Source organism: Condylostylus longicornis, unplaced genomic scaffold (assembly GCF_029603195.1).
Source record: "Condylostylus longicornis isolate FDR11 unplaced genomic scaffold, ASM2960319v2 ptg000048l, whole genome shotgun sequence".
In the NCBI taxonomy this organism is placed as follows: Eukaryota; Metazoa; Arthropoda; class Insecta; order Diptera; family Dolichopodidae; genus Condylostylus; species Condylostylus longicornis.
The window spans coordinates 2078873-2092982 of record NW_026578017.1 but is presented as its reverse complement, the minus strand read 5'-3'; the positions used below and the strand labels follow the sequence as shown (position 1 = coordinate 2092982).

General features: G+C 26.5%; 1 protein-coding gene across 1 annotated transcript in view; it reads right to left on the bottom strand.

Moving 5' to 3' along the window:
• The window catches only part of LOC129610788 (probable serine/threonine-protein kinase DDB_G0282963), a 116682-nt gene that overhangs the window by 30278 nt on the left and 72294 nt on the right, over positions 1 to 14110 (bottom strand). Inside the window, exon 2 of the mRNA XM_055523505.1 lies at positions 9077 to 9138. Coding sequence (XP_055379480.1) covers positions 9077 to 9138 — 62 coding nt within the window. The remainder of the gene's footprint in view (positions 1 to 9076; positions 9139 to 14110) is intronic.

The window sequence follows — 14110 nt, the reverse complement described above, 5'->3', positions numbered from 1 at the left end:
TTTTCAGAGAAAGCAATAAATGCGGAAAAAAAATTAAAATAAAATTTCAAATTTTAAAATACTTACGTCCATACAAATTACAAAGAAAAATATCATACGTCACTGAAAATTTAATTTAATATTTTTTTATATAAACTTTTATTTTCAAATATATAAAAAAAACAAAAATTTTCCCGCTGACGGGGCTTGTAATCGCTGACGATGTAAATGCTTGCTACGCAATACATGTAAAGTAAAAAATACATGAGAGTTCCATAGGAAAAAAAGCCCTTAATAACTTCAAAGGAAGTGCTTCAGTTCTACTTTTGAAGCATTCTTTTTTCTCAAAGGATCTTTAAAATACAAGAATGGAGCACGTACTTTGGTTTAAAAATTAAAAAAAAATTAATATGTATAACTAATGAAGTTGGATCAAACCAATGGTTTGTAATGTAGCATTTTTGCCTTCAACATGTAAAAAAACTGCTTTTATAAATGTATACCTAATATATTGAAATTACTTTCATTCATACACGAAACTATTTCAATTTCCTGTCAATGGCTTTGAAATAAAACAAAAATAAATTTAAAGAGTGGTTAACATAACGCTTGATTTTAAGGGTTACTTGAGTGACTTAGAAAAATAATTGTATTTTTTAATGGCACGGAATTTACCGTTAGCTTTCTATATTTGTAGAAATTTGATTAAGAAAGAATTCATAGAAATTTGATATAAGGCGCAAAAAGTCCAAATTTTAAAAATTTCGAGAGGCGATATCTTGAGGAGGGGTGAAGGCCGGAAAAAATTTTCTTCTAACTTCCTGGAGTTCGGAAGAAAAACGACATCAAAAATTTGGAAAAAACCGAGTTTAAAAAATGGTAAAATTTAAAGACCATTTCGTTTTTTTAAAATTCAAACATAGTATGACACGGTAGAAAATCTATGTATGTACGAGTACATATACAATTTAAGCTTTCTGTCTTCAAAGGTGTAGAGGTTTTGTAAACATGTACACGGTCAGACAGACAAACAGACGAAAGGACAGAGTTATACTAATAAGCAATTTTTAGTGTTAAAAAATGAAGTTTCTTGAATATTTATATTAAATAAAAAATAAAATTTGTTGTGTTTGTCAAAAATAAGAAACAGAAAAAAAAATACAAATAAAATTTAAATTTATTTTTTCTATTCTTTTTTTGAGTGGTATTACATGGTATGGAAATGAAAAAGGAACAGAAAAAATTAATTTTTAATTTTTTTTAACCAAAAGCACATGCGCAAATACAAATTTTGTACATACATAAGTACATATATGCCTAACCTACATTAGGATAATAAAACAAATAGAAACGGTAAAAAACAACTATTTATTTCACTTGAATTGAAATTGTTATATTTTTTTTTTGCAAAACGAAATATCAAAATATGTGTGGATTGGTGCTTCAAAAATTATATTGATTGATTGACTATGTGGAATATTTGTCGTTTTGTAGATTATAATATTCTTTTTTAATGTAGCTCTTGACTGTATATGTCCAATGGAAGTGGTCTGGAAAGTTAGAAAAGGTTGTAAGAAAGAAATAAAAAACAGTTAAAAATTATGTCAACCGTCTGTGTTTGTCAAAAGTTTATTTTTTCATTTCTTTTCCTTGTCAAATGGAATTAAAAAATATGTATGAAAGAGTGTTAAATGATAATAAACCAAACTATATCTATCAAATAAAAAATATATCTAAGAAATAGTTCGACTCACTCCAAGTCTTTGAATCAAGGTAGATCTATCTAACAAGTAGTTCGACTCTGCGTTTACATCACACTCGCCAATATTTGTATACAAAAAATTCCCTTAGCTAAAAGTGTAAAACATACCTTCTTATTTTCATTTTTATACTCATTACGAATTTTTCGGAGAGAGAAAGAGTGCGCAATAGATGTCTATTTTTTTTACAATGTATTTTCAAAGGCGTACAAGAACGTTTTTTTTTCGTATATAAAGTATAGAGTAAAATATTAAGCATTTTAAAGGCCTACAAGGTGAATATCAAAGTATATCTATTAATAAGTAGTTCGCCTCGTTCCATTCCCTTAGTTTTCGTTTTATAAAAATTTCAAATATTCCATTTTTTTTTAGAAATAGATGGTTATAAGAGTTGTGTAGGCAAGAAAGAAACAAAATATTGTAAACAAACGAGTGTATCACAAATATTGAGCTGAAATAAAATTAAATTAAGTTGGGTAAAAATATTGTTATTTTTATTCTGATAACCAAAATTTTTTTTTCATATCTTATTTGTCATTTCATAAAAGTTAGGTAAAAACATTTGAATGTATGAAAGTAATAGTCATAAATTTAAAATTTCATACTTTAAACACAATATGATGTAGTATGTGTATGTACTCGTAATATGTATGTAATATATGTATATGTACCATGTGTATATGGCTGTTTCAAGCTTATTATTGTGTATATAAACGTTACTTCACTCAAATCGCTTATTGTTGATGATATAATTGACTTGAAATGTTAATATTGATTTGAAATTTAATAGTTAACGTCGTTTTTGGGCTTTTAAGCTAACATAGTAAAAACGCAGTTTGAGTTTCGAGCTGATTTCACGTCAAGCCGCAAGGTAGACGGGCATAGAAATTAAGCAATTTATAAAAAAAATGCCTTTTACTGATACGCGTGTATGTATGTATATTCAAAAAATATTTGTTTTAAATTTTTAAAACAAAATTTAAATAAAAATAAAAAATTCATAGTTCATATTACAATAAATGTAATGACAATTACTAATTACATATTTTAAATTTTTTGTTAATATTATTTGTCTTTTTCAAATTATATACATATAATACTCGTATGTAAATTTTGTTTTTAAATCGCTTCGCTTTTATAGTATGGATACACCATTTCTACCACCTTGTACTGGAATAAGTTACAGAAATAAAACTTCGCTTTTAAAATTCTTAATATTTTTTCCTATAATTTATATACGAAAAAATAAATAACTCCCGCTTTTAAAAATACATTATAAAAAAACCTCTTTCCCTCTCTCAAAAATTCTTATGTGTATAAAAATGAAAATAAGAAGGTATGCTGCTTAACTCTTTTGGCTAAGGGAAATTTTTGTATACAAATATTGGTGAGTGATTGCATTAGTGTGATGTAAGCGGAGAGTCGAACTACTTCTGAAATTTATACCACTACAAAGTGGTAAAAAATGTATATCAATATTATAAAATGGAAGCAATAAAAAAATTTGAGTATTAAAATTAAAAAAAAATTTATTAACTTATATAATATAATTTTGAAAAATAATAAAAATTAATTATAAAAAGACAAATAATATTAAAAAGAATTTTAAATTTGTAATTAATAATTGCCAATTAATTGAATAAATATTAATTATGAATTTTATATTTTTATTTCAATCTTATCTATATAAAACACATATTTCCTATGAATCGGTCATAATTATATTTTATAAAGTATTCATACCTTTTTTTAGGTGACCAAACACCTCATCATACGAGACATTTTATCATTGTAACATTTCATCATTGTAACATTTCATCATTATAGCAATTCATCATTGCACATTTCATCATTATAGCAACTCATCATTATTGTATTTCATCACCATAACATTTTATCACTGAAGATGGTCGCCCACAACCAAAAAAGAAGAAGTATAGGGAATTAAATGATAAGATAATTGCAGCTGTACAGGGGTATTACAATGAAGAGGATAAAATGAAGTACTTGAGAAAATTAACTAATTTGCAGTAGTAGACCATAAACTCAAAACTTAATCTAGTCAGTCATGTTATTTTTTATTATTAACCCTTTTTTACAGGAGTCTATGCACCTGGCGAGTCAGAAAGTTGGAAATATTTTTAAGAAGTGATTTGATACATTTTTGTGTGTTTCGACATTAAATTTGTTTCGTGTGTAATGTCTTTGTGTTTTACTGTAATGAATTCTGTTTTGGGATAATAAATATATGAAATAAAGTCAAGAAAAAACAAAAAACAAAATTGCCTGTTTGTGGGACAAGCCTTTACGTGGCAAAAAGGATAAATAACCAAAATTAGTGAAACCAATATGTCCTTTAATTTAATTACCTGTACAAATTTACTTTACATCCTAAATTTTTGTTCCATTAGTTGCACTATGCAACAAAACTGCAAACTGCTTCAACATGTTGCCAAAATTGCTCAGTATGTTAATTACTTAATTACACCTACATGTACTTATGTTTGCAAAATGCACTTTATGCAATGATGAAATGTTATGGTGATGAAATACAATAATGATGAATTGCTATAATGATGAAATGTGCAATGATGAATTGCTATAATGATGAAATGTTACAATGATGAAATGTTACAATGATGAAATGTTACACTGATGAAATGTCTCGTATGATGAGATGTCAGGGAACCCTTTTTTTATACCCATACGAACGTATGTTCGAAGGGTATACTAAATTTGCCTTACCGTTTGTAACGCTAAGAAATAACGGTCTTAGATATAGACTCAAGTGTATGTTTGTGATCAGCGTCGAATTCTGAGTTGATTTAGCTTTGTCTGTCCGTCCTTCCGTCCGCCCATCCCAACAGTAACTCAAAAACTAATCGAGCTAAGCTCATCAAATTTTCACAAATGATTAATTGTAGTAAGTGATCGAACCCTATTTAAGTTGGACATGATCGGGGTACCGGTTCGGGTAGCTGCCATACAACTTCAAAATTTATTTGGCTATATCTCAGAAACTATAAAAGCTATGGTATGGAAATTTCACAGAAACGAATATATTAGTAGGGCCAATATGTCTCATAAAAGTCATTGAAATTACTTTGCTCCTTCTGGTACCTGCCATACAACTTCAAAAGTTATTCGACTATATCTCAGAAACTATAAAAGCTATCGTATTGAAATTTCACACAAACGAATATATTAGTAGGGCCAATATGTCTGATAAAAGTTGTTGAAATTACTTGGCTCCTTCTGGTACCTGCCATACAACTTCAAAAATTATTTGGCTGTATCTTAGAAACTATAAAAGCTGTAATATTGACATTTCACACAAGCTAATATATTAGTAGGGCCGATTTGCTTGATAAAATTCGTTAAAATTTCTTGGCTCTTTCTGGTAGCTGCCGTACAACTTCAATCGTAGTTTGGTACACAGTATTTTCAAAAAAACAGTACTGAAATTTTGCATAAATTAATATCGTAATATAGCAACTTAAAGTCATTGTCTGTCCCGTAGTCAGTTATGGCTTATTTATTCGCACATAGGATAACAAATTCGTACGGGTATCACAGAGTTGACAAGGTCAACTCTACTTTTTCTCGTTTCTTTATAAATTTCTTTATTTCTATGTCACTACCTAATACTGTACAGGTATATTCATGTGTACATGAAATTTCAAACTCATGTTTATTGCTTTCATACATTCGAAGTTTTATACCCGTACGAACGTATGTTCGAAGGGTATACTAAATTTGCCTTACCGTTTGTAACGTTGAGAAATAACGGTCTTAGATATCGACTCAAGTGTATGTTTTTGATCAGCGTCGAATTCTGAATTGATTTAGCTTTGTCTGTCCGTCCGTCCCAACGATAACTCAAAAACTAATTGAGCTAAGTTCACCAAATTTTCACAAATGATTTAATTTAGTAAGTGCCAGAACCCTATTTAAATTGGACATGATTAGGGTACCGGTTCGGGTAGCTGCCATACGACTTCAAAATGTATTTGGCTATATCTCTAAAACTATAAAAGCTGTGATATTGAAATTTCGCACAAACGAATATATTAGTAGGGCCAATATGTCTGATAAAAGTTGTTGAAATTACTTGGCTCCTTCTGGTACCTGCCATACAACTTCCAAAATTATTTGGCTGTATCTTAGAAACTATAAAAGCTGTAATATTGACATTTCACACAAGCGAATATATTAGTAGGACCGATTTGCTTGATAAAATTCGTTAAAATTTCTTGGCTCTTTCTGGTAGCTGCCGTACAACTTCAATCGTAGTTTGGTACACAGTATTTTGAAAAAAACAGTACTGAAATTTTGCATAAATTAATATGGTAATATAGCAACTTAAAGTCATTGTCTGTCCCGTAGTCAGTCATGGCTTATTTATTCGCACATAGGATAACGGGTATCACAGAGTTGACAAGGTCAACTCTATTTTTTCTCGTTTAACCTAACTTTATTAACATAAAATGAAAAATAAAATATTATGAAAAAAAAATTCTGTTATTATCAAAATAAAATTAATTTATTTTATTTCAGTTCGATGTTTTTGATACACTCGTTTGTTTACAATCTGGAAAAATCTGGAAAAAATATAGAAAACTGGAATTTTCGTTCCGGAATTACAAACCCCTGCTCTTATTTTTATATTATAATTACAAATTTTATTACTTATTAAAATTTTGAATTCAAAATTTGTGTAATTTATCATAACCAAATAACGTTGCATATTTTTGTTGTTTTATAGCGGATATTCCGTTCTAAAATTCTTATGATAATAGAAAATTTTCAGATATAATTTGCGATTTGCGTACTCAAAAATTCATCTTTGATTCCATATAAAACGTCAAACACTGTTGAAAAAAATTTCTAGTGCTTGAAATTGGATACGAGGGAATCACAATATCTTTTTACGACATTTGCATAATTTCAGTATAAAATAAATGTGTAAGAACAATTTTATCATATCAATTTTAGTTTTTAGACTTTTTCAAATTTATAAATCGAGATGTTATGTGTTAATGTGTATAGAAAATTGCGCACACTATACAAATACTTATCAAATCAGACGTTCTCACTTTAACATAATGTAAATATCTATATATCTAACATGCGCCTATATATTTAAAATATAAAATGTACTTATGTTTACGTCTCCATAATATGAATTAAACAGATATACATATACATATAGTATGCAGTTTAAGAAAGAATTAAAAACTGATCACAAAAATACAAAATTTTAAACGCAAATTATAAGTTCATTAAGATTTCTTGTCAAATTTGATAAAAAATACTAATGCTAATTAATTTTATGTAAATTCGCCTCAGCACTTTTAAAAATGAAACGCATTTACTGTTTTAATTTGCTGTTTTTAGCACTTTTTCAAAAAAGTTTGGAAAAAAACTGCTTATTAGTTTCACTCTGTCCGTCCTGGACATGTTTACAAAACTTCTACACCCTTGAAGATAGAAAGCTGAAATTTAATACGTATATAGATATGAAATTTAATACGTATATAATACGTATATAATTTACTAGAAACCTATTTCCGTGGAAGAAAATTTTTACCTATCTTTCCCCCTTTAAAAATGCCCCTCCCCCCCCACTCAAAACTTTAAAAATGTCATTTTTTATCTTTAAAAATTTTGCAAACGCAGAAAGGCAGCGGCTTGCTTCTCCTATCACAGCATATTAGTTATACTTTTAAAAAATAATCAAAAATTTGTTTTTTCCAAATTTTTTATGTCATTTTTCTTCTAAACCACAGGTTGTTGGAGCCTGAAATTTTCATAGCTTTTAATAATAGTTTATTTCGTTAGAAGAAAATTTTTTTCCATCTCCACCCCCTGTCAAGTTCTCGCCTCTCTAAATTTGTAAAATTTTTGGCGCCTAATATTCCCGAAACCGCAAGTTTTTTCAAATTTCTATACACGCAAAAAGATAACGGTAAATTCCATGACATTAAAAAATATAATTATTTTAAAATTACCTCTCCTCTTTAAATTAATTTTGGCTTTCTTTCAAAGACTGCATAAATCGCTCATCCTAAATATATGCAATCCTAGAAATAGTTTCGTATGTGAATGAAAATAATTTTAATAGTGTAGTAGGTATATATACATAGACTGTATTTAAAAGCAGTATTTTCACAGCAGTATGTTGAAGGGGAAAGTGCTACAATACAAACCGTTGGTTTGAGCCAACTTTATTTAATTTAAGTTTGCTTTGAAAAAGAAAGAAATTAATTTAAAATGAATAACAAATTTTATTCAATGTGTGTTTGCTGTGAAATTACCAGGTTAATATGTTAATGTGTTACTGTAAGCAACAATATAATAGAATATATTCTGCATAAAGCCACAATTGCAGCATTTAACAAGAACAACAAAACTTATTCGCTTTTGAAATGTTTAAGTGAAATGAAAACTTACTTGGTTTACAAATTATTTTTACTACGGTAGTTAAATGTCAAGTAATCATCATTTTCTAAATAACAAAATTAACGTTTTAACGAATTTTCTTAAGACTATAAACCAGTATTTTTATATTGTATGAAATGAAATGGACATTCGAAAGTGATCGTTAAATCTGTTGACATTGTACGGGCTTTGCTTACCTACCATTATAAAAGTTCATATGTCATGTTATGAGCATTTTAACATTGTAAAATATAGTTTTTTACAAGGTAACGCGTAGGTGAGCAACAAAAATTTTAACGACTAAATTAACAATTTAATTATTCATATAAAATTTACAAAAAAAATGCTTGTGAGTGAAAAAACTAAAAAAATATGCCATTAGGCCTTTTCATAAAAACAGAACTTATATAGCGATATATAGCGAAAACTGTGACGTATATTTTTCATAAAAAAATGTTGCTAATCTAGTTTGACAATAAACATTGCTAAATTTATAAAATATAGCGACACAGGTACATGAGTAGCACCAGTAAATCGTATGAACTATTTTGATTTTATAGAATAGTTAAAAATTCAAAATGATATGTTTTTGCAGTATTGTTCTTATTTATTGCATGTTTAGTACACTTAACGAGCATGTTATATTTTATAACGAAACAGCATAATTTTAATGAAGTAAACTTAAAATTAATTTATTTACACAATCAAACTAAATTGAAAATTTTTAGAATTCATTTACATAAACACCTATATATTTCTTTTTATTTTATTCTTAAAATCATTAAAAACAATTGAGAACTATTACACTAAATTAACTGTTTAAGTATTCTTTTTATATTCATAACAAATTTATTTCCATTAAATTTACAGTTTACAGAAGAAAAAAAATCACTTACCGTAAACAGGCATGAAGTTTACTGGCCTTTGCAACAAAATCCTCCCATAATGGTGATGTATTCTATAATGAAAAACGAAATAAAAGAAAAAAACAATCAACATCAAATAAATTATTTGAATTTATGAGTAAAATATATGAAATATTTTAATGAAACAAAAAAAAAAGTTATTCGCGCGAGTATTTTGAACATTGTTTCAATTTTTTGCTTGTATTGTAATTTGTATAAGAATATTACTAATAAAAGTATTAAATGTACACGTATTGTAAGTTTTATTTAATTTAATAAAATATTGAGGATGATATTTCGTCTTCCGGGTAGTTATTTTGCAACTGCGATCTTAATTTTAACAGTGTAGAACGTCTTTAAGCGTGAAATATTTTATAAAATTAGCTGGTTCGTTTTCTTAATTCATATGCACATTATTTAGCGGTAATTCAACGAAAAATGAAGCAACCACTGGTTTAAATAAAAAAAAAAACAAAACAATTTTTTCTGTTCAGTAATTTCGTTATAAAATAGGCTTCATTTAACTAAACACTTTTTTTGCATTTGATTGTGAATTGCGTTTCTTTTTGAAAACATGCAAAGTTCTAATTATCTTTTTAGCCTTTTCAAAAATTTTAAAAATACCAGAAAATAGAATAAATATTTTAGAGAAATTATGCAGAATTTATATTAGAAATTAAATAAATAAATTTTTTTATTTTTATCAATTAATTTTGAGCTACTGTTAAACGAATTGCTTATTTGTACAGTTGTTTTTAAATTAACATTTTATATAATTTTTTTTAATTTTTGGTGTTATGCGAAATTGCGAACTAGAACTTGAATAAATTTTCAATAAAAAACATTAAAGTGCTTATATAATACTAATTTACTACTTAACATTAATGATCAAATTAACATTCTGCGAAAAAAATTTTCATTCTCTAAAATTTTCATTGTGACTTTAAAAGGAAGTGTTCAATTTTTAAATCTATTTAAAAATTATAAATAAAAATGTATATTATATTAACAAGACTATTTAACTTTTATTTTGTAATGACAACTGTCTATAGTATATAAGGTATGCAATTTTTTACAATAATTAGGGAAATCGATCCATAGAATAACTTTCCTCAGTTATGATTGTCAAAATAGCAGTGATGAGTGCAATTTTTGTAATTAAAGTTGCTGATGTATTTAATAGTAGTATTAATAATGTTGCTTAATTTAATGATAAATCGAAATTCCGTTAGAAAATTTTTTCAATTGAGAATTCTATAAGCTTCAACAAAGGTTGTTTTGTCTGCTTTGATTTCTAGTTGCTTATAAACAAATTAAGAGTTCAAAATGCGTGTTAATAGTTATGACATATTATTACAAATAAAATTGGCTAAATTTTATATTGTTTTATAGATTAACCAACAATTTTATAAGTACTTCAATTAAGCTTGACTAAGAAAAACCCTTTAATTAAAGAGCCTTGTTATTATTATGTAAGAGTGGTAATCTATGTATACACTTAAAGGTTTTTTCTTTTAATGGTTTACGATTTACGAATAAAAAATGACAACATTGAAACAATAAGTTTTTTTCAACATCGAATTATTTCAACTGATTTAACACACCTCAACTCTTAAATTATATTTTTAATATTATATATCTATTTTTGTAGATGGCGTCTTAATTTATTTAGCCTTCTATTATCAAGCAATTGTCTTCATTATAAAAGAGTAACAAATATGGAAAATTAATTCATTTTCATTCCTTATATAATCAATTTATTTAGAAAATTTGTAATTTTTTTTTTTCTTTTTTAGTTTCCAAAAATAAAACAGGTACAAGTAGAGTTAATCTAGCAACTTTGGGATATTTGCACAGCTTTAGACATTATTACGATTAATACTAAAACCAAAACTGAATTGGTCGCCCATTTAAATATTGCGACTAATGTAAGTACGACTTCAAGCAAAAAGCTAAATGAAAAAAATGAGTAAGTATGCTTATTGGAAAAGAGCGATACACACTTAGGCTGATAATTTTAGAAAACTTTTATTTATTTACATGAATATATTTAACTCTATGATTTCACACGAATTCTAAAAACTCCAAGTTAAGCAAAACTCTTGTGAGTTCAGACAAAAATGAGCAATCTGAAATAGTACATCTAATTGGACCGATTTTCAAATAAATTTTTCGAATTTCGAACTAATAAAACAATAAATGTACATTATGCACATGATAAATCACTTATTATTCCTCCTTGATCAAATTTATTCATTTGATTCCTCCAGCATCAAATTTATAATATCTTACATAAATCTAGTTAATACGCGCACAGCAAATTCTCAATATTGTTTAAGTAAGTATTTGAGTTTAATACTTTTTTTACTGCAAAACAAAAAAATAATCGGAAAACAAAAAAAAAAATATACCGATATTTTTGAGATCAAGTTCGACAACTTCTTTTTATGGTTTTTTAGTATGTATTTCATTTTATAATAATTAATATAGAATGATCTAACATAATTTTATGATTATTTTGAAATGAAATATTCGAATTTTGTTTAGTTTCAAGTAATTGTACCGAATTGTATAGCTAGGTTATGCGATGGCACCAAATTTTGGATGTTTAGTTTTCGGTGGGAACGCACCTCTCCATAGTAGGGAAATTGACTATCTTTAGAGAGATGTCGGTCTGTCGGTATCTCAAGTTAGGCTGAACCAATTTTGATGAAATTTTATAGGTGAGTCTATTTTGGCTATGACACAGATTGATCAACTTTTGGGATATATCAGACCGTTTTGCGGGTCCCTTTAACATTTTCGCATATATAAAGAGAAATATACAACCAATTTCCTTGAAATTTAATATCTAAGTTCGTGGTATTAAAACAATGAATCTATAAATTTTTTGGAAAGATCAGACTCGGAAACCGAAATGGGAACCGCTTTTACATTTTTTACCATATTTACGGAACGGATTAATGGAATTACTTGACATTTGATATTTGAGTTTTGGTTGTTACCGAAACTAAGTGGTAAACTTTTAAGGAAACACAAAAATATAACCTCATTCCTCAACTATTTTATTTTAAGCTTTATATTAATTTTCGAAATAGAAAAAATTTTAATAGATAATTGCGCTCATTACTTATGCATAAATTTGAATAAAATACAAATTCTGGATCTAGGTTGTTAAAACGAAATGCTCTACAAACTATAGATTTGATCGACATTTTTCACCGACCGTATTGTATAAAATAAGGATAGTTACGTTATAAAACCAAATTATGTAAATCGAGTTTTCGGTTAAAACGCGTTTCTCCATAGTAGGGGAGAGTAAATAAACATTATTAGAGATATATAAACATTTATTTGTTGTTTTATCTGTCTATATATGCAAATCTATATTTCAATTTAGGCTGAACCGATTTTCACGAAAATTTATATAAGTGCTGGCCACATAAGATTTTTTTTCAAATGTTGCACGGTATAATTAAATGCGTTCCAACACTCAAACATAATCATGAAAAATATAATCGGGAGTCTTTTTAAAATTAAAAAATTGAATTATTAATTAATACGCGGGCATTGTCATATGGCACATTTTCTTTTCTTCTTCATTATAGTTATAATTTCAAAAATTCGTGAAAAAAATTAGAAGTTTAAAGATTATCTAGGCTGTTTAGATTTCGTAAATAAGCTCAATAAATCAATTTTTTAAATTTTATTACAGATTTATACAACGTGAGCGTTGTTTTATCTTAATTGTGGGAGATTTTTATTTATCATTTAAATTTTTTAAAATATTTATGATAATTCGAGAAAAATCACCAAATGGTATTAGGTAAGTGGAAATATTTGATATTATTTTGAAATTTCAACATTTTAAATCGTTAAAGATATTATGTGTATGAATCTAGATTAACTTCTTTAATTACAACTTCCCACCTTGAAAACGGTAAAGTCTAATTCGAAGAGAGAAATTTTTTATTTGTTTTTCCTTTGTTTGAAGATTTGCAAAGAAAATTTTTTTCTGTTTTCGAAATCACAATAAAATTAGATTATTTACATTTTATTTTTTTGTGGTAGATATATGAATGTACAGTTATATATTATTTCATATTTTACATTGCACAACAAATTGATGGTTCTCTTAACGTACAAGAATGAAAAATAGAATGAAAAAAACGATTTTGGTGCTTCACTTGAATTAAAAAATTTTAATTTTAATTCCCATTTCAAAAATTTTAATTCCAAATCACTATTTTCAAAAATTAATAATCGCACTTTCAGTATAAATCTGCTATATATGAAATATTTCTTTTAACTGAAAAAAATTTATAAAATATTGCGTCAAACCAAAACATTAAGGTTTTATGCTTGAAAAACTGATTAATGTTAAAGGAATTTATTTTATTTAAAAAAAATTTATAACCTTTTTTTGATTCTAGTCTTGAAAAGCTTAAAAATAAATCTAATTTCTTTTAATAAAATTGTGTAGAATAATATTTAAAATCTACGTGTTATAATTTATTATTTCATATTAAATTGAGAATAAACTGAAAAAAAATAAATAAAAGGCATTTCAAATTGAATTCAATTATAAAATTCAATTGATTGATGATTGATTTCGTCGACATATTCGATACAACATTGATATACAATACACAAACATACACGAACTTAATATATTAAATTCAATACTTATGAAATTGATTTCATTAAAAAAGAAACTTAATTGAAAAATTTAACCTTGAAATACAATATGTATACATACTGTGTATACATACTTAATACAATGCACTTTCTTATGAAAAAAAATTTATTAAAACTAAATATTAAACATATTGAATTAATTTTCTTGGATACTATTAAACAACAATTATTATAAATTGAATGTTTTTGAGACCTAGCAAATGGCCTTAAACTGTTAATAAATCGTTTAATGCATCAAGTAAATTTTGTAGGAAGAAACTATCTAGCAAACCTTTTACATTGCAGTTGCACAATTTAAGTAAAAATAATAAGATTGAAGACCAATCC